This window comes from Lynx canadensis, chromosome A2 (assembly GCF_007474595.2).
Source record: "Lynx canadensis isolate LIC74 chromosome A2, mLynCan4.pri.v2, whole genome shotgun sequence".
NCBI lineage: Eukaryota > Metazoa > Chordata > Mammalia > Carnivora > Felidae > Lynx > Lynx canadensis.
In genome coordinates, this window is record NC_044304.2 from 118,800,340 (window position 1) to 118,826,777 (window position 26,438).

The following is a 26,438-nucleotide window of genomic DNA, read 5'->3' on the forward strand; positions in this document are numbered from 1 at the left end:
GGAGAATCTTGAAAAATAATAAACATTTGTTATTTTGAGCCGCTGAATGTTGAGGTGGCAACGTATCATCAGTTAGCTTCCACTCTGGCTAACTGATACACAACCAATCCCACTTAGAATAAGAGCCAATGTCCTAACAGGGCCCTACAAGATCTGGCCCCCCTCATCTTGGGACTTCACTTACAGCCTCCTTGTTTTTCCTCATATCTAGCATTTGTACTTTCTGTTCCCTGTTCCTGGAATGTTCTTTTCTCGGGTATCTGCACGGCGTGTTCCCTCACTTCCTTCTCTCTGCTCAAATGCCAACCTGACCACCATAACAAAATACCCTGCACCTCTCATCCATCCCCCTTGTCCTGCTTTTTTTTCTTTATTATTATCTGACGTATGCAGTAAACATTTATTTTTTGTCTGTCACATCCCCTCACACACACACACACACACACACACACACACACACGCACACACGACACCAGGATCTATAGTCTACAAGGGCAAGACTTTGTCTATTCTGTTCGTCACCGTAGCCCCAGCACTTCTAATAGTGCCTGGGATGTTTTATCACCAGGAAACTGAGGGAAGTAGTTGCAGTTCTGCCAGATTTGGCACCGAGGTCTATCACCAAGAAGACTTCTAGGGGCTGTGGTGGGGAAAGTCTACACTGTGGCATATTCCATTTTGCGCAGGCTGAATTCCGATGGCACCCACAACCGAAAACTTTCAAATGAATGCCCGTTAAGGATTCAGATGAACAGCAGGAAGCTGGCTTGCCACTGGCCAATTCAGACTCGGTTCCTTTTGACCTCCCCTCCCTTCCTTTTCTTCCCACCCGTTCCCCCATCAGTCTGGAATACCAGTTTGTCAGATCATTTAATTGCTCGCCAAATGGCTGCGGAGACACGAAAACTCCAAGAGAGTATTATCAGCATAGAAATTTATTTGATTTCAAAATAATATGGTTATATTTAGAATAACGTAATAATTATCTAAAGCAAATATCATCATTGGCTCTGAAACAGTTCTAAAGATGTCATTCTTTTAAAGTCAAAAAATATGTAGTAAGAATGTAAAAGGAAGCAAAAATATAAAAAACAAGTTTGCTGAGTATTGGGAGTTGTAACAAGAAGGATACACAGTAAGATAATGTAACAGAGCCCAACTTACAAACACGCAGCAGGGAGTTCCGTTAGCTTTACCGACTCCCTGGAAAATAAATCAGTAACCTCAGCAACGCAAGAATACCACCACTTGGTTAACAGGACAAACTTCCCGAGGGACACAGGTAATAATTCACTATGCTTCCCCTTTTTCTAACTCCTTTCCCCACACCAATTTCTTTAAGATAGGTTTCATCCTGTTGACAATATTTGGTTTTATTTGTAAAGTGGAATAAATACTATCCTGATTGAAGTATGCAACGATTTAGTTGAAGATGCTCAGGAGTCAAACTTTTGAAAAAGGTCAATCAGCTAGTTAGCAGAGACCATCAGTGGCTTACAGGGAAAAAAAAAAAAAAAAATGGAGAGAACACAGGTTTGCTAAAGAGATAAAAAAAAATAAGCAGTTAAAAATGGGTGAAAAATCCTAAGGTTTACTGGGACCTAGACAGTCAAAAGCAGACAGGTGACCTTTGATTAAGCCCATTTACTTGTGGAGTGAGCTATCAGGAGGCTCCAAGGTGGAGGTCGGTTTCCAACAGTGTCCACGGCCAAAGGGCAAACTCAGAAGGTCTCCTCTTCTCGGAGGAACTGGAAGACGGACGAGAAGTCTTTCTTTGAGTAACCCTTTGCACACATCATCCTGTAGATCTGATGGGCTAGGCTGCCCAGAAGGATCGGGCTCTTTGTGTTGGTGGCGGAGTCTTGGGCCAGCCCCAGATCCTAAATCAAACAAGGGCAGGAAGGAACACATTGAGACTGGTAGCGAGGGCTCACTTTGCAAATGTGGCTCCTAATGCTTTGCTTTCAAAGCAGGACGAACGAAGTCTGAAAAAAATAAGATACTTACAAACACTGTGGCGGGTTATATATATTTTTGTAAGTACTTTCACATAGGGCAAAACTGCTCTGGACAGAAACCTTAATTTCTGAGTCTCCTCCCCACTCCTCCACCCAGACCTGTCTGTTTTGACTGTGGACAAGGGTTACTAGATAAATGAGGTCACACAGGGAAATGCTTTTTCAAATCTGCAGAAGCCTGTAAGCCTAAGACAAGCCCCCCATCATGGAATCACCGAATATCCACGCAATCTCTTTATTCAACAAGTATTTAGCACTGTCCCAAGCGCTAGTGACACAGGCATGATGAAACCAAGGCACTGTTCTTGTGACGCTCGGGGAAGACAGACAACAAATACTACAATTTCAGATAGGGACAAGGACTATGAAGAAAAATAAAGCAGGGGAAGGGGCTGGGAAGTGGTGGACAGCAAGGGTGGAGTGGAAGGAAGAGAGTTCTGATAGAGGAAATGTTTAGGGAAGGCTTCTCTGAGGTGAAGACACTTGACCTATGATCTGAATGTCAGGGAGCAGTGGGTTCTTTGGAGAGCTGGGGGAACAGAGACGCAGGCAGATGGAACAGCAAGGTGCTGGGACACGGCTTGAATATTCGAGAAACAGCAAGCAGGCCAGTGAGGTTGAATGAGAGTAAGCAAGGGGGCTAGGGAGAGAAATGAGCCGGGCATGGGCACACGTAAAACACAGAAGCTTTAGTATGTTTAGGAAGGAGTTTGGGTTTTATTGTAAGTGCAATGGGACATCCACCCTCATGACAACCCTTTAACATCTTGACGAGCTAATGCTTCACCCTGAGAGCTTCAGAAAACTTTTAAATCTCCAGCCTCTTAAATATGTATGATGGTATAACTGCAAACATTATTTTGTGCTTATTTGTATAATTTTCACATGTAGACAATAGATCTGAAAAATCTGCTTAACCTTAAATTCTTCTATAGTTTCCTAAAAATAAAAAGCAAGCTGAATTGTGTCCCGCACAGTTAACAAACATACAGCTACACTATCGTTTATACCCAGACAAACCTCTCTGGTTGACATCATTTTGCAGCAAATCTGCAAGATATATTTATTTTCAAATGACAGAGAGAAAATCTACATAGACTGCATTTAACTTTTAACCTAGTTAATTGGAACACAAACTAGAACAGAAGAACTCAGAGTTAACATAACATACTAAAGAGAACACAGTACTATCGAGAAGAAAGGTCTAGAGTTTTTCAAAGGGGCAAGTACACACCCAAATAAAATCTGTCCAAACCAAAAATCAGAAAGTGAAATTGCTTTGGTGGCCACTACCTTAAAGGGTGGACATTCTAAAAAATGAACGGTGCTTAGTCTCCGAAAACCTGAGAGGCTTTTGTATCTTGAAATGTTAGAAAAAGAAGGCATCCCTTGAAGCTGATAATGTATAATTAAAAATAAATAGATTTTCCACATCATTCATCAAATAAAATATTTATGAATCCATGAGCTAAGTGGGTAGTTCAGGAAAAAATAACACAACAATGGCAATAAGGTTCAATGAGTTAATGGAGGACCAAGCTGTTATGTTTTATGAGGAAATGGGTATACTGAGGGAGTACCAAGAATCATCGTGATTTTCCATATGCTGTTCTGTAGCGGCCATCACAAGTAGACATCTAGGTTGGAGAGTTCAGAAGAATGATCTAGTTTTCATATTGACTATGTTCTCATTATATACACACAACATATTGGAATTTTATGATGTTAAGACCTAGAAATAAACGCACAAGCCTCTACTTCAACGACATCCCCTAGCACAATAAAATTTAATGGCAATTGAACAAAACCTCTCTTAGCAGCTAAGCCTTGATCTGTCCAAGCAGAATCACAATGCTAAGACTGCTTTAATCAACGCAGCATCGATGGGGAGTTCTTTAATCTCCATCAGTTTCTCTACACAAACCTAATTAGCTATGGTGTGTTTTTGTTAACAGCAATCTGAGGTGATGAAAGATTTTTTTAAGTTCCTTTCTAAGTACTCTCATTCCAAGCAAAATTAAGAAGTCTTCCTCTTTGTAAGGGAGATCACAACTGCATTTCTTGAGGGAAGGACACCGGTAACACCCATATGTTTGACTCCTGCACTGTCTCACACTGTTAGTTGAAAACACTGTCATTCATGATCAAGAAAATCATTTGATCTATTTTTGAAGTTCACTTATTTAATTTTGAGAGAGAGTGAGAGAGAGAGAAAAAGCACGAGCGGGGGAGGGGCGGAGAGAGAGGTGAGAGAGAGAATCCCAATCCCACTGTCAGTGCAGAGCCTGACACGGGGCTTGAACTCACCAACCGTGAGATCATGTCCTGAGCCGAAGTTGGATGCTCAACCGACTGAGCCATCCAGGCGTCCCAAGAAAATCATGTCAAAGGAAGGACTCTGACAGTGGGCAGGGCCACTGCAGAAAATGGCTAAAGCACAGGTGTACCACAGAGTGAAGGACAGCTAGGGCGGAGTCCCCAGACAAAGCCAGCACTACAGAAAGACGAATCCATCTGATCCTTTTGATCAGAAGCCTCCGACTTCTTATTACACTCTACTGTTAGCCACTTCCTCTGTTTGAGCCATTAGCCATATTAGTGGAACCGAATAAGCTAACAGCTCACAACCCACTTCACACAGACACAGAATGGACACTGAGCATAAATGCGATTCTTTCATGTTTCCGTGTGCCCTAATAAATCAACTGCGGCTTCGATGAAAACAATACACTCAAGGAGCTACTTCCTGTTTCTAGCAACAGCCACACAGCACAATTACAAAATCCTAAATTATATGCAAACCTAAATACAGGATACAGCTTCGCATAAAAATAAATATTTTCTTAAAGGAAACATGAGGAGAAATCAAACTGCAAAATAAGAAATGTAGTTTCAAACACTGCTTTATCCAATAAATATTTAACGTGTGCTGGCAATATGCCAGGTACTGTGCCGGAGGCTGGGATGGGGGTGGGGGGGCAAGGACAAACGATGAAGACAGAGGGAATAGCGTGCGTGGAGGTTTGCAAGTAAGAGACAACGAGGGGCGCCTGGGTGGCTCAGTCGGTTGAGCATCTGACTTCAGCTCAGGTCATGATCTCACGCTCCGTGAGTTCGAGCCCCGCGTCGGGCTCTGTGCTGACAACTCAGAGCCTGGAGCCCTCTTCAGATTCTGTGTCCCTCCCTCTCTCTGCCCCTCCCCTGCTCATGCTCTGTCTCTCTCTGTCTCAAAAATAAATAAATAAAAATTAAAAAAAAAAAAAAGAGACAACAACGAGCAGAAATGAGTTCACTATGGTGGAAGCAAAAGATGAGCTGGGAAGGCTGAAACGAGCTGGTGGGACGAGCAAAGGCCAAATCATGGAGGGCTTCGTGAGACAACTTGCAGAGATAGACTTTAAACTACAAGTAACAGGAAACGGTGAAAGAGACTTAGTAGGGGAAATGGCACACTCCGGTTTCTACGTGTCCAGAAGCCCGGTCCCTCCCCCGGGGTAGAAAATGAACCGGAGTGGATTATGAAAGGATAGGACACCAGTTAAGGACTGATTTGGTATGATCCAAGGGAGGCTCAGCCAAGGTACTGGTGGTGGCAGAGAAGGGAAATGCATACATACTTATGTACGTACATATTCTTAAAGCGGGAAGGCGTATTTAGAAATCTAGTATCGTGAGAAAGATATTCTCTTCTTCTGTGATAGGTGTACCCAATGTCAATGTATTATCCAGAAAATTCTTACTGCTTCCATTCTAAGGACTTGGTAAAATAATGAAAATTTCTATGAAGAACAAAATCTTGCCCATCTCACAATACAAACAAACCCAAGCACAAAATAAAACTCCCAGCCTATTCGTCTCATCTGAAAGGGCAGGAATATAAACGAACAAAATAAGGATTTTTATCTAAGCTAAGTTTTAACTCACTTCCAATGAGTAAGTGAATCGCTATTTTAGTAATCTTGCCGTCTAGGGTAGACATATGCTTTGTTAAAGGGGAGTGGGGGATTAGCCCATTAAACATCTGTTCCCCTCTGTCTTGGGGAGGGAGTCTCTGCATTTACCATACCTTGGCCATGAGTGTTGCTCCAAATCCACCCTGATAGTTATTAGCCGACGGCACTCCATCCATCACCCCGGGTACAGGATTGTAAGTGTCACTTGACCAACACCGTCCTGAGCTCATGTTTAGGATTTTAGCCAATAGTTTTGGGTCAAGCCCTAACCTGTCAAAGGTCAAAGAAAAGCAGTGTTAAATGTCAAAATGTACAAGTCATGCGTGACTTATTTACGTATGAGGATGCTCTATCTTCCTTCTCCATTTATTGTATGTCTTCAAAAATCAAAGCAGATTGATGAGGGCAAAGAACCCAGTCTTAAATTATAGGGTATTAAAAGCTCGTGATTAAACACTTCTGAGCCAGGACATTCTGCAGTGGGAGAAAATCCCCTGTGCTATACCCTACTTTTAAGAAATAACACATAATTGTGTAGTTGTTGGTTTATCACACACATGGGTTTTCTAGTCTTTTGGATATCGTTGCATTTATGTGTCACATAAGAACCTTAAACCAATATGATAATCTGAATTCTACATTCTTTCCTCACAAATGATATATTTCAGAAAGAAATATTGACAGATAAACCATGCATCATGGAAGTCCGTGTGGATGCATTTATGTGTATGTTTATTCTTTTAGCTTTTATGAGAATGAATACAAGAGATGAGCCACGAGCAGTAAAACGAGCTTGAGAGAAGTTATCATTATAAAAGAAGACATTTCTTGCTGCAAACTTTTCCTTATTTATTAAATCTTCATTAGACGATCTTGCTTATGAAGCAAGTCTGCACAGAGCTGTGACATATGCTATCTATTCAGAGACATGCATTATAGTTCTGGGTCAACTGCTGATAAGGTTACTGATCCTGATAAAACAAAGCTTGCCCAAGCGGAAACATCATTTGTTCTATCACTGAGCTGAGGGCATCAACGGCTGTGCAGTGTGGACCCAGAAAAAAAAATAGAATCAAAATGCTATATTATTTTGATTCTGAGAATCTGAATGCAGTTTGGGAAGCACAGTTTGGCTAAGTTTCACGGAGTCAAGTTTCAAATAAAACTTTCTACCCAGCAATTGACTGGCTTCTTTCATACAAAGAGACATTACAAAATAATTGTCATAAAAGCTTTCTGCGTTTCCTTAGAACCACTCTTTTCCAGAGAAGAAAAAAAAAAAAACTGAAAAGAGACACGTATCAGTGTGAAACAAATTACGCATTTTGCCTTGCTTAAGCTCTTGTTTCCTCTGTGTTTGAAACCTATGTCTGTTTATTTCCCAATGTGAGTATCATGACCCAGTACACATTTTTCCAGTACTGGAGTAGGGGGCTAAGGCTGACAGCCAGTGTATGTCTGGACATAGCACATAATACAACTGTTACGTAATCAGGTTTTCAAGAAGTAGCTGTGGTGCGAGGAATATATATGGCATGCCACATGTGTGAAATCAAGTGGTGGACCATGTTACAATGGGGAGTCTTCTTAAGGATTATAACAGACAGAGAAGATTCACTCTAATCGGCTGTCATACATTCCGTTCAATGGTAGACTGCCCGAAAGAAATCCAACAGTTTCATTCATTCCTTTACAAAATTCCAAGTTTGTTACAGGTGTAGTTTATTACTGATGCTTTCTTTACACTTTTAAATAATAAGAGGCTATCAGTATGCTGTTAGAGCAGATGACTTGGGAAAGAGAAAGCCAATGTGCATACTATGAAAAGTAAAAATCACACATTAACAATTAATCTGCTATAACTGCAAATATATTCCCTAAGCACAAAGGTTCAAGAATGTCTATGTCTAATGTGCTCCATGAGTAGGGAATATTTTTAAGACCCCCAAATATCGCTCTTCCCTTCCATTTGAAATATAATTCAAGGGCTTCTGAATTTAGATTTTTCTTTTAAAATGGTTCATCACATTTAAAGCAGCAGAGTTACTGTTCTCTTTATAACCTACCCGGTTATACTCAAGAGAACCTCACAACAGCCTTTACTGCTAAAGCGGTTCATGCTCTATGTACAGTACTCACCAAAATGGCGGGCAAAGCTTATTATCCTTTGTAAAACCCTACATTTCATTTTTCTTGAGTGTTCAAGGAAAAATACTGGCACTGATTTATGGAACCCTGTTTGGTGAACATATTACTATTTAGAAGCATCCTGAGGGGCACGCAAAAAAGTGAGGTGGCAGTTGTTATGTGCTCACTTTTCAAATCTGATGCTTCCCCGCTGTGCTGACTCCCCTTTAGGAGATGGCTACTCCCTCACCACTTTTCCTCTCCCGACTCCCCACCCTACAGCAAAGTGTATCATTAAAAAGAGCAAGTTAGAAGTGTTTTGCATTTCATCTTTCTGAGGATTCTTTCACTGGCACATATATAACTGACAGTTAAAATTAGACATAATATTAAAATCAGTTACTGAAGTCCTCTGTCTTCCACTGTGCCTAAGGCTTGTAATGGTCTGAAACCAGCTAGAATACACAGTAATTGTCATTCAGAGAGTCTATCCTAGAACGTCATGCTTCACTGGAGAAGACTGAGTTTCCATTTGAAATCAACAAATTAATCCAAGACAGGTATCTGAAAGGGCAAGTTTAATAGGAAGCAGCTACTGGGCTCTCAACCATGATAAAATGTTATTGCTGTTTCCCTGTAAATTGGCTGGGAACATATGATACTTTCTGCATAAGAGCCCCATTGCTGTTCAGGAGATATACAGCTCAAGCCATCAAAAGGATGACAGTCTGTCAGTCCCCATAATAACTTGCCACTGGATGTGGTTCGAGAGTGTGCGCGTGCATGCATGTGGCTTTACAATTGCTGGAATGTTCTCTGATATAAACAGAGAATGAATTCATTGCTCTGACCGCATATATAATGCAACTCAAATAAACGTCACTGTGTCAAATCTACTCACCTTTAAAACACAAGAATTTTAAATGAACTTTTGAGAGAAGTAAAAATGATGCATACACCGTGAAAAAAATTAAACAGAATCCAAATGTTTGCCTTCACTGTAACCAAGGCTGTTAAGGGCCAAAAAAGTTTTTTCACTTTATATTCTATAGAAGTATCTATACTGTCTTTTTTTACGTAAGAACAAAGCAGATTATGTCACTAAACTGAGATGTTTGTATCACAGGATGTGAAAATGAAATACCTAAGACTACGTCAGTTTTTTTTAAGTTTATTTATTTTTGAGAGAGAGTGCGCACACGAGCAGGGGAGGAGCAGAAAGAGGGAGAGAAAGAATCCCAAGCAGGCCCCACACTGCCAGCGCAGAGCCCAACGCGGGGCTTGAACTCATGAACCTGTTCGTGAGCCGGGATCAAGAGCTAGATGCTTAACTGACTGAGCCACCCAGGTGCCCTAAGACTATGTCAGTTTTAACAGACCGTCCACTTATTCATCAATGTTGAACAGATTTGCCACGCGCAGGTGCTGTGCCTGGAGCCAAGGAGACATAGTAAAAATCTAAGAAAAGGCTGTGCCTGCATCCAGGAATGAGCCAGTTAAGACACACACACACACACACACACACACACGTTAACTTTTACCTGAGGCAGGAGAAGTGCCTCCCTCCCCCTTCTCGCCCCTTTATCCATTTGACAAGTCTTCACTGAGCGCCTACTATGTGCCAGGTATGTTCTTTTTTTTTTTTTTTAATTTTTTTTTTTCAACGTTTTTTTTATTTATTTTTGGGACAGACAGAGACAGAGCATGAACGGGGGAGGGGCAGAGAGAGAGGGAGACACAGAATCGGAAACAGGCTCCAGGCTCCGAGCCATCAGCCCAGAGCCTGACGCGGGGCTCGAACTCACAGACCGTGAGATCGTGACCTGGCTGAAGTCGGACGCCTAACCGACTGCGCCACCCAGGCGCCCCTGTGCCAGGTATGTTCTTAAGACACAGCAATGAGCAGACAAAGCCAATCCCCTTCAGGGAGCTTGCGTTCTAGTTGGGGAGACAGGCAGTAGACAAACACATACATACACACGCCAGCTGGTGAGAAGTGTTATAAAGAAACCACTTTTAACGTTACAATTCAATTCAAATACTAACCACCGCCACCATCAATAACTACCACGCTGAGCCTGTACAATGTGCCGGGAACTGTTTTAAAAGATTTACACAGATTAACTCATTTCGTTTTCACAAAAAACTCTGTGGACAGATACTATTATTTTTGTCATGTTATAGACGAGAAAAACTTAAGTCTATGGCAGAGCTACGACACCAAACTCCCACCACGCTGAGTCTCACTGGATCACGTGGGTGGGCAACTTAACAGTCAATAAGCCAATATGACAGTGCTTTACCAATCTAGTAAGAAATTTGGTCAGGGCGCCTGGGTAAGCATCCGACTCTTGATTTTGGCTCAGGTCACGATCTCGTGGTTTGTGGGTTCGAACCCTGCACTGGGCTCTGGACTGACAGCACGGAGCCTGCGTGGAATTCTCTCTTTCCTCTCCGTCCTTCTCCCTGACACACATGTGTGTGCTCTCCTTCTCTCGAAATAAATAAATAAACTTAAAAAAAAAAAAAGAAATGTGGTCAAATTTTTATTACAAACCTTCTGCCACTTGTTATCTATCGCATATGTATTAGGGTTTACATCATCTATTCCATATGTATTAAGTTTACATCTATTGCATATGTATTAGGTTTACAGCTAAGGGGACTCAAGTCATCACCTAAATGAAAACGCACCACCGTCTAAGGGCAGTAGCCAAGAAACTAAAATGACACTTGTGGGAAAGTTCTCATCTTGAACAGCCTGCCAGAAAAGTTCAACTGTCCGAAGTTTCTTTTAAGGTGGAAGAAGACAAGACGGTCGTTGCTAGGGGCCTAGGTGCTGACTGGTGATGCAAATGACCTGTTATAACCACCAGCACTGAAAAAAAAAGACAAGACAATTCCCAGTGGAGCAAAATCTTATGAAAACTAACCAACAAAGCTTCTACTATCAGCACCGTTCCTTTGTGACACACGGGAGCAAAACGTCTCTAATGGAAGCAGGACACCTTCGGTGCCAATAAAACTATGTTCCGAGTCCTAATTCGAACCCAATTAGAAGGTACAAAGGTCTAATAAAAAAAGAATTTCAAAAATATGTTGTATACCCATATTCTTTATGCTTTACTTTTTTTTTGTAGCATTTAAAATTTCCCTTATATCCATCTTTACTGTAAAAGAGCATAGGGTCAATAAGAGTTCTAAACTGTATGATTTTATTCTTCTATTTTTAAAAAAAATGGGAAACACTGTTCTAGAAAAAACACTGACTTATGAGAATGAAATTAATCAGAAATGATCACTTCATAGGAATAGGTGACTCAATTTGTAAATGTTGACATTAATGCTTTAAAAAAAATTCACTTCAGAGTGAACAGAATATAAATGTGGCTGAGCCACTTTGATGCTGTACTACTTTGTGGGAATTTACTACTTGGGAATTTATGCTTGCTGATGCCAATTTTCTCTTTCACCTTGCAAAGCTCAATAAATCGTGGTCGCTCTCTATACTCTATTAGAGAACAATCCTGTCACTTTAAACCATGTCTGTAAACCATGGAGAAAAGACAATAGCAGAGGCAATCATTTTTAGGATTTTCAAGCCACTGAGAATCTTTGTCAAGATAAACTAATAAAATCCTAATGTTATGAAAATAAGCAATTCATTAGTATAATCTGAAGCACCAGAAAGTTATAAATTATTACCAGTTAAGTAAAATTAAGGAGTTCCTACTCTGTGTTCATTTTTCATATATGATATATGCAAATATTATATATGTGATAGCAATATACGTATGTAGAGTTTCAGAAAAATTAAACATTTAAAGTTTCATCTTTCTAAACATTATTTTTATCATAGTGGATCAAGACCAATAATAAGGGAAGTTACTGCTTTTCCTCTTAACATTTCTATTTGGAATTCTATCACTTTTCATCTTCTCTTTGATCACAAACTCTCTGTAGTAGTCCATGTACGTATTTCATTGTATATATTTTATTCCATTCACTTGATTCAAGTGACTTTCATACTATTCTTTTATTAGCTGGTGTTTGGAGTTAGACTTCTATCAGCACTAACCACACAAAAAGTTCATTTTAGAATAGCAAATGATCATCTGGTAGGAGGTTTGCTAGGAAAATTAGCTGAGGAAGGCCAGAGGATACATCGCTAGGCCTAAGGAATATCTCAAACCACTGATGCTCAGCGTAAGAAGCAGGATATAAAACAAACTAGTAAAGATGAAGAGGGAAATTTCAGTAGAACATAGCCTAGATTATCTAGGCTTTTGCTTTTTTGTTTTTATTATTATTCATTTATATCCAGAAGAATGAAGATAAAATTCTAAAGATGCATATGCACAGTAATGCTCCAATCCTATTGTCAACACCAATTAATTTTGTATCCAATTTTGGCTCCAGAAATTTACATCTTCCTCTTCCGTGAAATTAGTCTAGAGGATGGACATGAAAACGAGTCACTAGTAACATGTTTTTCATTTATGATTAAGTGACCCATAGCCTAAAACTGGCTACAGTACAGACATACCACTCTGAACAGCTCCCTGTATACTACCAGTTTTATTAAGGCTTTGTACAGATATGCCGTAGCATCTTACAGACATTCAATTTTAAAATGTAAATGGTACAGGATATTGATAAACCAATTAGCACTGATGCAAAGCAAATTCCTCTTTTATCTCAATTACAACATGACAACTTAATAGGTCAAGATAGTTTAACATCTGAGACAAGGGCAATTCAATAAACAACAGCATCTTGATATGGTAATTAAGAGGAAATGTGAATCCATTACTGTGTTTTAAAAAATATCTCAAGCACTTTGGCTCTTTTATTGCTGTTATCAAAAGCTGTGAGATGAAACACTACTCTGATTTGTGATATCCCTGGTAAGCAGTTTGGGGAAATGTGAAGAAAACACCTGAATAAAGCATCTTGCTAATTGAGCATTTTCTAAAGTAAGAAATGTATATTTATTATATTCATGAAATACCAAACATTCAAACAATTAATTAGGTGATTAATCATATGTAACATTCCTAACCCAAAAGATTAAAGGCTAAACTTAAGACATTAACCTTAAGCATTCTAAAAGATGATCCTTATCATAGGAGAAACAAAATTCCTGCATCACTTTCAGCAGAGTATGGATGCATTTTATTTTAATGGAAAGACATATCCTTAATGTAAAGTAACAAAACCACAAGCCAGTTAAAATGAAAGAGTTATGTACATGAGTTGCAGCTTTATGAATGCCATCCAGTTTATCCCAAGACTAAACAACCAAGAGCCCTTGTAGTGAACAGATACATAAAACCAGTCATGTGGTAGCAGAACACTTGAATTCGCCATACATTAAAACGGCGTTTTACAAAAATTTGTCCTACACTGCCAAAGTATGTTTAAATTTTATAGTAAAAGTGTTTCTTGCATTTCAATACAACAGAAGAAACGGAGCTCCCATATAAAAAGGATAATGTAACTTCGAATATACAGCACAACACATTTTATGGCTATGGCAAAGAATATTCATGTTCTCCAGGGCCCAGTGGTCGTCAAATAAGCAAAGTCTATTAAAGTTCAATAATGAAGTACTTTCAAAATGTTCCTAGATCAACTCGTTCATCTCTCACGGACCCTTTTTTTTTTTTCAACATCAGAAAATCAAATAGAAAAGCTCATAAAAATTGTTAGTACATGAAAATATATATTCGACAAACCTGATTCCAAGATTCATAGCTTCAGCAGTCCCAATCATACTAATGGCTAACAGCATGTTGTTGCAGATCTTTGCAGCCTGAAAATAAGTGGAGTACATATTAAATATCTTTATTTTCAAGCTGTAACTCACGGGAAGTTGTTCTTCACCCACCCCACAGGCTTCTTTCTAGAAGAGTGTGTAACTACTGATTCTCTCAAATGGGGAAAGGAACATGGTGCTGCATGCCTCCTCCTGAGTCTGCCAGGCTATCTGGGATCAGACTGGGGAGTCTCTTCCACTGGGTAAGAAACCTACAGTGGTGCCTGAGCTCCTCCTGTGGGCACAGTCTATAGGGAATACTGACCTGTGTGGCATGACTGCTTTTTCCCCCCAGTTTCACTGAGGTATATTTGACCTACAGCACTGTATAACTTTAGGCCGTACAGCACAATGATCTGACTTACACATATCATGCAATAATTATTGTAAGTTTAGTTAAAATCCATCATTTCATATAGATATCAAAATATATACGTTTTTTCCTTGTGATGAGAATTCTTAGGATTTGCTCTCTTAACAGCTTTCATATACATCATATGGCAGTGTTAGCTCCAGTCATCATGTTGTACATAACATCTCTAACACGCCTATTCTTTATAGAATGGTGCTTACATTCTAACTGGGGCAATGGAGTAACACACTGAAGATAAAGGCAACAAATAAACAAAAACAATTAAGTGGAAAACTGTACGGCCCTAAGACAGAGACAGTGAGAATTCAGAGAAACAAGATCACTGAGGAGAGGAAGTAGAACCTGAAACCACCTCTTGGAAGGCCAGGCAGGAATTTAAATAGGCAAGAGGGAGAAAGGAGAGCATAGGAAAAGGTAAATACGTAAGAGGGATTAAATATATCAGAGCATGGGAGAACAGTAAGAAAACTGACTCGTGCGCCTATGTTTTAAGGAATGGTAAGAAATGTGGTAGTTAAGACTGGGGTAGGAGCTATGAAAGCTAGGGTGGAGAGTTAAAATTTGACACGGCCGGAAATAGGCATCTCTTCCAAGTTTCAGAGTTGGGAAGTGTATGATGATGCAAATATCTTGAGGGAGTTGGTTTTGGTTACAGTGTTGGCAGAGTGGTAAACCTGGCATCCAGGCTTTCTAGCAGTACGCAAGGTAGGAGACAACGGGAGAAGACTGGATCAGGTAATGTGAGGGATGGACAAGACTGCCAACAAGGAGAGACAGTGAAGCAAAAATCAGTAGAACTGGAGACTGGATAAGAGAATGGAGACCATAGGTATATCTGAGACAATACCAAAGTCTCGAATAAGATAAAGAGGGTGCCAGCGACCAGGACCAAGCATTAAGAGGAGGGGAGATTGAGGGAGAGTGCGTGTGGTGGTGGTGGTAGGGGGATAACTAGTTTGATTTCTGAGTTCAGGGTTGCCATTCACCTCTATCTGATTAGAGAACTGATATATTTCTAAATGAAAATATTTGCTTTTCTTTAAAAAAAAAATTAACGTTTATTCAGTTTTGAGAGACAGAGAGAGACCGAGCAGGAGCAGGGGAGGGGCAGAGAGAGAGGGAGACACAGAATCCGAAGCAGGCTCCAGGCTCTGAGCTGTCAGCACAGAGCCCGACACAGGGCTGGAACCCACAGACCGTGAGATCATAACCTGAGCCAAAGTCAGACACTTAACCAACTGAGCCACCCAGGTGCCCCGAAAATTATTCGCTTTTCAAGAAAAAGATAAAAGTGCACAGATTACTTCTTCCTGACTATATTACAAACAGAGCTGCAGTACATAATTAGATGGAGGAAAACAGCAACTGAGACACCATGAGCACTTCCTATGGAAGCACTTTTAAGGATGATTTCAGTGGCCAGTAGGATGATGAAATTTGAATGTGAATGATGAAATTTTCAGTATCTTTTTTAATAAGTTAATTGGCTGATGTCTGCTTAATTCCAGCAGGAATGATGGAAAACTAATTTATTCCAAATTAATTTAAGAAAATCTGAGCAAACAAAGAATCCACAAATTGAACAGAGTGGGGTTGGAATAATAGTATGGTCAGGAAAGACAAATGAACCTTAGCCAATTTTATATCATCAAGTCAGGCTCATTAATGTGAAAATGTTACCTGCCCGGTCCCAACAGCTCCACAATACACCACATTGGAGCCCATGCACCCCAGCAACTCCTGGGCAGCAGCAAATTCATCTTCGACTCCTCCCACCATAAATGTGAGGTTCCTAGACCGAGCAGCTCCCACACCTGAATAGTTTGGGGGTAAAGGGACAGAACAAAAGGATACATTTCTTCAAGTGTTTAGGTAGATAGTAAAACTAGAGAAAAGCCCCAAAACAAATGAAAACACCTTGCCTCCAAACTGTATTTATGTCAGGCGTATATAAGATGCCCTAAATCTCTCCTGGAATGTGTGTGTGCATGTGTGTGTGTGTGTGTGTGTGTGTGTGTGTGTGTGTGTGTATCATATACATATACATATTTTTTTTTAAGTAAGCTCTACACCGAATGTGGGGCTTTGACTCATGACCCTGAGATCATGAGTTGCATGTTCTACTGGCCGAGCTAGCCCCTCTCCTGGAATATTTTAAAAATCAAGTATTGTGGAGTTTAATAATAACCCAAAAGAACACACAGATTCAAACTCTTATTCTCAATTCATCTCAAGTATCTGGCATAATCATAGCATGAGACATATGGTAATTTGAAACGTGCATTTTATTATTCACATGCATCTTTTATTCTTTTTTTATAAGAAAATTATTATTTTTTTTTTATTATGAAATTTATTGTCAGATTGGTTTCCATACAACACCCAGTGCTCATCCCAACAGGTGCCCTCCTCAATACCCATCATCCACCCACCCCACCCCACCCTCCCACCCCCCATAAACTCTCAGTTTGTTCTCAGTTTTTAGGAGTCTCTTATGTTTTGGCTCCCTCCCTCTCTAACCATTTTTTTTTCTTCCCCTCACCCATGGTTTTCTGTTAAGTTTCTCAGGATCCACATAGGAGTGAAAACATATGGAATCTGTCCTTCTCATGCATCTTTTATTCTAAGAAACCTATTCAAGCAATAGAAAGTATATGAAAAAGGCCCTTGTGCCCTGACCAGCACGAGAAGAGCCAGAGGGATCTGCTATTCTGGGGATTTGGGTGTCTTTAGTCCATTTGCTTGCTCCCCACACGCTATCTACCGATGAGATCTACAAAGAGGAAGACCTGGCTCTTTCTCCCACAAACAAGTAGGCATTTCAGATGGTAAGAGTCTTTTTTTAAGTTAAAGAAAACAGTCGCTTATTTAGACCGGTAAATCTGATGTGCACTTTCCAGTATTATTTGATTTTTCTTTTCCCTCCTCCTATACACCGTTTGGGCAATTCATTCCTAGTGATATGAGCAGGGAGAAGAAACGAGCTGTGGCTGGGCTACTCCTTCCTAGCTCTTTAGAAAGGTCTGATGCATGGTCATTGATTGAAATGATTGGTTAGCACACAAAACATGCCCTAGACTTGTCCCTAAAAAAAGGAGGGGAAGCTTCATTCATCTAACGTTTTATCAGCTATAAAAGAAAACCAAGAGTATTATTGCTGCTTTTAGTATTAAAAAAATTTTAATTCATAATTTTCAAGTTGGGTTTTGTTGGTCAAAATCAGGAAAGTGTGTGGAAGAGAGCTAGTACAGTTTTTGCCTTTACACTTGATTTTACAGTGTGGCTAGGAATAAAGAAACCATCATTGTCTATTTATCAAATCTGGCCATTAGAATCGGTAACTACAAATAATGGCCTACTTTTTAGTTTAATTTAGTCAATGAAATACACCGTTTTTTTTTTTAATTTTTTTTTTTTTCAACGTTTATTTATTTTTGGGACAGAGAGAGACAGAGCATGAACGGGGGAGGGGCAGAGAGAGAGGGAGACACAGAATCGGAAACAGGCTCCAGGCTCTGGGCCATCAGCCCAGAGCCCGACGCGGGGCTCGAACTCACGGACCGCGAGATCGTGACCTGGCTGAAGTCGGACGCTTAACCGACTGCGCCACCCAGGCGCCCCTACACCGTTTTTATATATAAAAACCCCAAGTGAAGAGATTCCTCTTTCATTGAAATTGTGAATATTTTGCTATTGCCAGATCAAGCAGCCTTTCTATTACAGTTTATGCTATTTTAACTAATTATCAAAAGCAAAAGAGGTCAGCATTATGTTAGCCAAATAACTGTGGAAGAGAAGTGCCCACATGTTAGGAAAGCCGAGGATACTCACACATAAGGTTAAATTACATTATTTCACAGTATTTTCAGACACACTTCGGAAATGATTATGTACAAAAACCCAATTATAACAAATGCTTTTAATTAGCCAGTCTGTGTCCTTTGAACATTCTGATAATGTTGAAGTTTAAGTGACTGTCACTTTGTTAGTTTCTAATTTACTTCACCAAGGTGGTAGATCATTACTCTTTTACAATTATTTTGCTCAATTTCTATAGCCATTTTTATTCAAACTACATAACCATCTTGGTTCCTAATCCTGTTGATCTGACCTAAGAAAATTAAGTAGACGATTTAAGCCAAAGCTTACAAACAAATCCAGCACTATCCATCATAGGTCAATAGCTTTGTATCTAGATTACAGATTGCTAAATAGCTTCGGAGAGTCATTTATTAAAGGAAAATTAATGCTGACAATGGTTCTCAGCTGGTTAATCTTTTGACAGGTGTACTTTCTCACTTGTTCAAACACATATTTCAAAAAGAAGAAATAAGTTACTTAAGCACGAGAAGATCACACACACAGAAGAATAATTCATCTTCTAACTCAGATGTCTGTGGTATTTCTGCTCTCATCTCATTGTGGTGGCATAATTATTAGGACTTTTGCATAACCTACATGCCAATGTAAGGGTCTAACCTGGGCAATTCTAAAGCTTTGGCATTCCTTGGGACCAAACCCTGTCTTTCCTTACGTATTCCGTTAAGCGTGTGACACTATGAAGCCTAGTCCCATCGTGAAGGCAAAAAATTAAGACCTAAGTAATCCTAAAATAAACGTAACCATTTTAAGCTTAGGAAATAATATCTAGGAAGGTGGAACTCTAAAGGATGTAAGACACCCTACAGATTTCAGAAGACATTGTACAGCGTTTGAGGTCTATCAATAATAAACAATAAATTTATTACAGTGCCATGCCATTTTAATTCAAATCCACTTCCCCGAATAGGAAAACATAGAACACACACTCAAGCAGTTTCTAGAATACTGGGAGAGGGATTTACTTTAACCCTACATTTTACTAATTATGTATACAAAATCAAAACATATCCTGTGCTTAATTCTATTACAGCATTTATAACACCTTATTACAATGTTTGATTTTCTTACCTGATGCCTCCATTACACTACAAGCTCCCACAAGATCAGCACTGAGGTCTTGTTTCTGTCAGCATTCCCATTATCTACCACAGTGCATGATACATTCAATAGATGGCTGTTTGATAAATAAATTCATAAGAAATTCATACAAATTCATAGAAAGAGTAATTCCTAAGTTCATAGAAAGAGTAAAAATCTGGAGATGGAATATGTGGTTTAGGGGATGTACCACTCACTGGCTGTGTGATTCTCAGCATATAACGTGGGAAAAGCATTAATAACTTCTTCACAGAGTGGCTGTGAATATATGAACACATATATGCTGTAAAATATGACATGCTACTTAAATGTCAGGCCTCACTACTTTATGCCGTGGGTTTGTGGAGTGGGAGTTTTATCTTTACCTACATGATACCTCAAGTCCTTTCCTATCTGGTCGTCTTAGTCGCTGTCTTCTCTAGGAGAATTTTAGCCTCTCTGGCTAAACATGAGTGGGTTTGGACAACATCTATGAACACTGGAAGGAGGCTGGCCCAGGTTAGGAAGTACTAAAGTGGTCCACGGACAGTGATGTTAAAATTATAGCGCAGACCTCTAGTAAAACCTTTCTGCGGCAGCAGGGTATATGGGAAGGTGACAAGAATGCCGCATTTGTTTCACTCATTCAACAAAACTGAGAACCTATTAAGAATCAGGTCCTGGGGCGCGTGGGTGGCTCAGTCGGTTAAGTGTCCGACTTCAGCTCAGGTCATGATCTTGTGGTTCATGAGTTTGAGCCCCGCGTCGGGCTCTGTGCTGACAGCTCAGAGCCTGGAGCCTGCTTCCGATTCTGTGTCTCCCTCTCTCTCTGACCCTCCCCCCATTCACGTTCTGTCTCTCTCTGTCTCAAAAATAAATAAACGTTAAAAAAAAAATAAAAAAAAAAAAAAGAATCAGGTCCTGTGATAAGTCCTAGAATTACACATGAGTGTATGCATACACATGAGTGTATGTGCCTTGCTCCTAAGAATTTACACCCATCACTGGGTGATCCAGCCACTTGTCTCCTCACCCATCACTGCCACCCTAGACTGAGCCATCATCATGTCTCACCTGGATTACTGCAACAGCTTCCCACTTGCTCTCCCTTCGGCTCTTGCCTCCATAGTCTACCCTCCATAAAGCAGCCAGAGGGAACCATTTTTTTTTTTAATGTTTATTTATTTTGAGAGAGAGAAACAGTGCGTGCACATGCAAGTGGGGAAGGGGCAGAGAGACAGAGAGGGAGAGAGAGAATCCCAAGCAGGCCCTGTGCTGTCAGCACACAGTCTGATGCAAGGATCGATCTCACGAATTGTGAGATCATGACCTGAGCCGAAATCCAGAGCTGGATGCTTAACCAACTGAGCCACCCAGGTGCCCCCAAGGGAACCGTTTAAAACATAAGTCTAGTTCACGTTTCTTTCCTACTCTCAAGCCTCCTAATGCTTCCCATCACTCTCGGTATAAAATTCAAAGTCCTACAAAGCCCTACAAGGCCCTCTAGGATGCAGCCCTTGGCCACCTCTCCCATCTCATCTCATACCATTGTCTACATCGCTCAGTGCTTTCCCATCCTGAACTCCTACTGTTCCTGAAACAAGTCAAGTACACTCCCATCTCAAAGACTTGCACTTTGCCTGAAATGCTCTTCCCCTAGATATTCATCACTTGTTCCCTTCACCGCATCCAGATTTTTTTCTCAAAATTTTCCTCTTCAGAGAGGCCTTACCTGACCACTTAATCTGACAATCGAAAAAGGCACCCCACCATTCTCGATCCCCTTTTCTGCTTTAATTTCATTCACACTATTTATTACCACCTATTTATTTTAACTCTTCTATTTATCTGGTTTTGGTCCATATTCCCCACATGAACATTGGCTCCATGAGGGCAGTCGCTCTATGGCTTATTCACCCCATATGCACGGTGTCTGGTCCATCACCAAACACAGCGTTTGTTCAAAAAGAGAGACAGGTGGAGGCAATGACAGAGGGGAGAGCAAGGAAACAACTGAGCGCAGTACTGGGTGGTAACTGTTCTCCCAGAGACACAGAAGAGGCTAACGACTACAGACCAAGCAGCTGCCATTCTAGCAAGTCATTAAATGCTCCTAAGTTGTTTCATCTAGAAAGGGAGATGATGAGATAAAATTATCACTGAATTGCTTTTAAGCTTTTGAAATTCCATCATTTGAACTTGCCAAGTTCACAAAATATCTACCCTCCCACCACATTTATCATGTTAATGCATAAAACCAAGGCACGTGTCATTTTATACAATATATGAATGGTTCCGAATTAGAAAATGAGTTTTCTCGTGTAACCACATTAATTAAATCTAATAAGCCTACATATTTGTGGTTGTCTTTAATGCTTTTATCTGACACTTTCCTGTGATGATGCCTCTTTCCTGTGATGATGCCCCTAGTGCTTTTTTTCCCATGACTCCAGAATCAGAAAGACTGAACTCATCTGTACAGATGAAAAGGCAAAGGCCCAAACCATTCAAAATAGGTGCCTGGACCACCCTGTTTTTAAAGGGACAGGCGTCTACCACTTCTCTTGGAAACTGTTTTAATTTCGATCAACCTTAGAGCGGAGAAACACTTTAAATCTAATCAAAGTCTCAAAGTCAGCCTCTCTTTTTCTCTCTCTCAAAGGCATCACAGGAAGTCTCCATTATCTAAACTATCTTCTTTCTTTCCTTCCACTCCTACTTATGGTTGACATAAAAAAATCTGACCACTGGAGATCCATTTGTCTGTGGGGAACAAGAGGAAACCCTGGGGAATAAGAGGAAACAATCCTTGTCCTCAAGCAGTTTGAAACCTAGTGTTTGTGGTGGTGGAGGTGAGTGTGTACGTGTATATGGAGATGGGAGAAGAGAGAAGGCAAACAATTATAAATAGTAAAAGACAGATGCATACTACAGGAGAGGTCTACACATAGGCACGTGGAGGTGCAAAGAAGAAAAGTATCATCAGCAATTAACTGTTCGGTGCCTTTAACAATTTCCTCGATCCCATGGGCTTAGGAGAATATTTGAAATACAACTATTCCAGAAAGTCCAGAATATAAGGTCACAGTAGGTATGAAACACCGTCTTTGCCCTCAAAAGGTCTAAACCATAATTTGGGAAAAGAGACATATACTCAGAAATAAATGCCAAAAGGTAGCATCATATACCAAGTGTCATGGATGAGGACAATCGCCACCAAATCCTGATTCCCTCTTTTCTTCCATTTTTTGACCTCCGTCATTGAAAGAATAATGAGTTCTCAGAAAGAGAAAGGGTGGAAAAAGAAACAAATTGTTCTCAAAGAGTAATGGTCTTGCCATCAACTGTGGGTAGGCTTTGAAAGCTTTGATAAGAATACAGGTACCCTGAATCTGTTTGCAAATCAAACAGAGCAGTTTAAAACATGAGCTGAGCGGGGCGCCTGGGTGGCTCAGCCGGTTAAGCGTCCGACTTCAGCTCAGGTCACGATCTTGCGGTCTGTGAGTTCGAGCCCCGCGTCAGGCTCTGGGCTGATGGCTCAGAGCCTGGAGCCTGCTTCCAATTCTGTGTCTCCCTCTCTCCCTGCCCCTCCCCCATTCATGCTCTGTCTCTCTCTGTCTCAAAAATAAATAAACGTTAAAAAAAAAATTAAAAAAAAAAACATGAGCTGAGCAAATAATTTTGTATGTTTTATACACGGACACTGAGTTCTGCCTACTATCTAATTAAATACACACACATAAAAGCCTATCTCTCTTCACAACCAATGTGAGTTTGCTTATTAGAAGAAAACAATCAGAAAACTGAGAATCAGAATTAAGAATACAAAAATGAAACCATAAGATTTCACAATAAATTTCAAATATGGGTCTGAGTATCTTCGAGGTCTTGGCAAACACTATTTGGGAGAGGAATAAAGGAGCCTCATCAAGTTACGTGTTTTAAAAAATTCACATTTGGAACTTCAATCAGGAGACAGTAAGTGAAACAATAGACGATGTTCGTCACATTTTCACAACAAAAGCAGTAGTAATTTTTTCAAAGTAATTCAATTCTTGTTTTATATCTCTTTCTAATCTTAGCCCACCTGCAACAGAGCTCATTAACAATAATCACCTCAGTCTAATATTTACGTTTACCTGTGTCCCAATGTCTGGCAGTTTTGTTATGAGAACCAAAACAGGCTTAAGTTTCAAATTATGCATCAACATGAACATAACCAGCAGCTGAAGACATTATTCACTATCACTCAGCATTTCTACATAGCGCCTCACTGTTGTTTTCTGCTAAGTAAAAGTTCTTCTTTCTGAAATATTCGCATGTTCGTGTTCACCAAAAAGAAGAACTACATAACTCACTGTATCTGTCCTGAGTCCTGGGAAGCAATGAACTTTCTCTTTGTTGTCCTTAAATGGTTTCTGATTTTTTGAAGTTTTACTTTTCTTGTCAATGGACTCTAACTGGACTCTTCTCTGGTTTCCTATCTACTCCCTGCAACAAAAACCATCATGCTATGCATACTGAACTGTTTACAGTAGCTGGAATGTGCAATGATTTTTTCCTTTTATGCATCCATATCTTTCCTAGGTGACTCCCTTGTATGAGATTCCCTTGCCTCCCTTTGCCTGGCTAACTCCTGTTTATCTTTCAAGACTCAACTCATGTGCACTCTAAGAAGCAATGCATGACCATAATCCCCTTTCTCTATTTTTTTTTATAACATTTCTAGTGATGTTTGTAATAAAGCATGTAGACTACTCTCATCAGTGATTTTTTTGGTATGTCTTGTAAGGATTCTTATGGGCAAGCGCTGTTTGAATCTTAGCACCCAGCATATATCACATGTGTGATAAATGTTCATTGTCTGTTTAGGAGGTAGGCAGAGAAGAAATCAATGGCTACTAAAATAACCGAGAATACTAATTAAGACTAAGTAAGACAATGTTCTCTAGCTTATCAAAAAAGCTCAACTTTGGAGAACTGTTCTCCACATGTGGCAATGGTACGTTCACTTACTGCTGCACAAACGTGCAGAAGCATAATAAGTGCACATGTATACAGACATTATTAGGAAGGCACAAAAAAACTGAAGAACATGTATTCTGAGTTAAGAGACCTGGAGCGAGGTCACAATTGAAGGCTGCCCCACTTGGAGAAGTTAGAACACCTCTCAATCTTGGTTCCTCCATCTGAAATTGCTGATAAAACCACCTGCCATACTTACCTTGAAGCTCAAATGGAAGAATACTTTGGAAAGGTATTTTACACGGTTATCACACAAATGCTATAAAAATTTTAAATATAACAACAAGTAAATCTACTCAGCTTGAATACCGCGAGGTCTTTGGCCTAAACAGCAAAGAAGTGAAATTTGGAATTTAGCCTTACTGAGAAGCTGAACCAAGGATTATGATAGAAAGTCCATTACTCAAGTGCTGATAACTTAGAGTAACCATTTACAAGTCACAAATAAGGAGATCATTTTCAATTCTAGAACTACCAGAAAGAGGCCGTCAAATCTAGAGAGGGAAGAAATCTAAAAAAGTACATTCCAATTATATTTGTTTATGATACTGCAAAAATCCTGCCACCAAGGCGCTCTCATTGATATATAGCAAAACGTAGTAAATCACTTAATTTACTCAAAAGAACTTAAATGTTTTAACCAGTCTGCCATCAAAAGAGATCAAGAAGAGGACCAATGGGACTTGGGCTGCAATGTGAGCCGTCTTTAAAATGCAATTGTTCTAATCATTTTCTACAGATGCAGCCTCACAAGGGGCTGCTGTCACAGGGACCATTTACGACTTGTTATGGTGTCTCTATTGTTTACCAGCGACATTCGCTGAAAAAGGCGACAGCTGGGACAGAAAGCTGCTACTCAACGAACAATATAATCCCGTGAAAGTAATCAACAAATTTAAGGGTGTTAATTAACTTTACACTTTATCATGTTCAATTAGTTGTCCTTTCTAGAAAAGATTGCCGTGCACAATCAGTTTAGAGCGTGCCATGTTTGATTTGTAAGTGATCACTGTTTCTGTTTCAGAGTCCATGTCAGATGTTCTCTTGGGTTTTGGTGACACAGATGAATGGCTCTGCACATGTTAGGGGGTGATCTGGTTTAACATAAGCCAGCATAACATAACCCCTTGTTAACACTATTTCTGGCATCATCCATGCTGGAAACAGAAAAGCAAAAACACTCTCAACACTATTCTAGAGTCAGATAAACAAAGTTTAGTTTTTCCTGAAATAAACACAGACACAAATACATGGGAGAAATAAGCAATTTTTCATCATTATTTTTCAAAGTAAGACTTGTCTTTCAGGGGCATGTTTGGGATCATTTCCTCCCAGCAAGATCTCGAAGCTCTGCTGCATTATGCACAAAGCGCCACCGTGTCCTCGTGCTTTACATAATGCAGATAGCCTTTTCCGTGGCAGGTGAACAAATGCTACAGATGTGTCATTAAGTACTGGCTGGTGTTAAATTCTAGAATGTGACTTTGAAATCCAGAAGCTGTATTTTACAAGTGTGGGAAATCTGCAGTAAAGTGTATTAATCTATGAATACAAGGTGCCTTTTCTCTTACTTGTAATGCACCTGTCCCTACTTGCTAACAGGACACGGAAAAGCTCATGATGGAGTGACGATACATTCAATATCGCATGGTAATGAAAGTCACCGAGTTTCCTCCGTATTGATAGAGCTTTGCATCAAAGTATTTCAGAAGTCACTGGTGAGGTGAACAAAACGCAAAACTGAGGTGTGGCAGCAGGTGTCTATCTTTAAGAAAATAAAGCAAGGGACGTGCATCTAGCTCCTAAAGACAAAAAACAAAAACAAAACATCTACACAGGATTTTGAAACATCTTCATAAAGCTATACCTTGTTCTTCTAAGACTAGCTGTTTCCTGCATAATATAAATGAAACACATATAAATAAACCACAGCTGGTTAGCTAGTGATAGCATGCGTAAGGACAAAGCTGAACTTCTTCAAAATAGAAAAGTTGTTAACTCTGAAAGCTAATAATGTCCTAAGTTAAATATTAAAGAAGGAAATTATAGGCTATATCTGAAACAGCTGAAACCACAATACACAGCAGCAGAAAACATTAGTTTTCTGCAGAAGATCTGCAGGGAGAAGGGAAGCGGTCGATAGATCCTTAAATTGGAAGCAATAG

At 39.9% G+C, this 26,438-nt stretch overlaps 1 protein-coding gene across 1 annotated transcript in view; it reads right to left on the reverse strand.

The window, feature by feature from the left end:
- Positions 1–917: 917 nt before the first annotated feature.
- The window catches only part of HIBADH (3-hydroxyisobutyrate dehydrogenase), a 111,024-nt gene continuing 85,503 nt past the window's right edge, over positions 918–26,438 (reverse strand). The window contains exons 5-8 of the mRNA XM_030308150.2: positions 15,970–16,103; positions 13,837–13,913; positions 6,085–6,241; positions 918–1,880 (exon numbers count right to left, since the gene is read on the reverse strand). Of these exons, the coding sequence (XP_030164010.1) occupies positions 1,722–1,880; positions 6,085–6,241; positions 13,837–13,913; positions 15,970–16,103 (527 nt within the window). The 3' untranslated portion in view covers positions 918–1,721. The remainder of the gene's footprint in view (positions 1,881–6,084; positions 6,242–13,836; positions 13,914–15,969; positions 16,104–26,438) is intronic.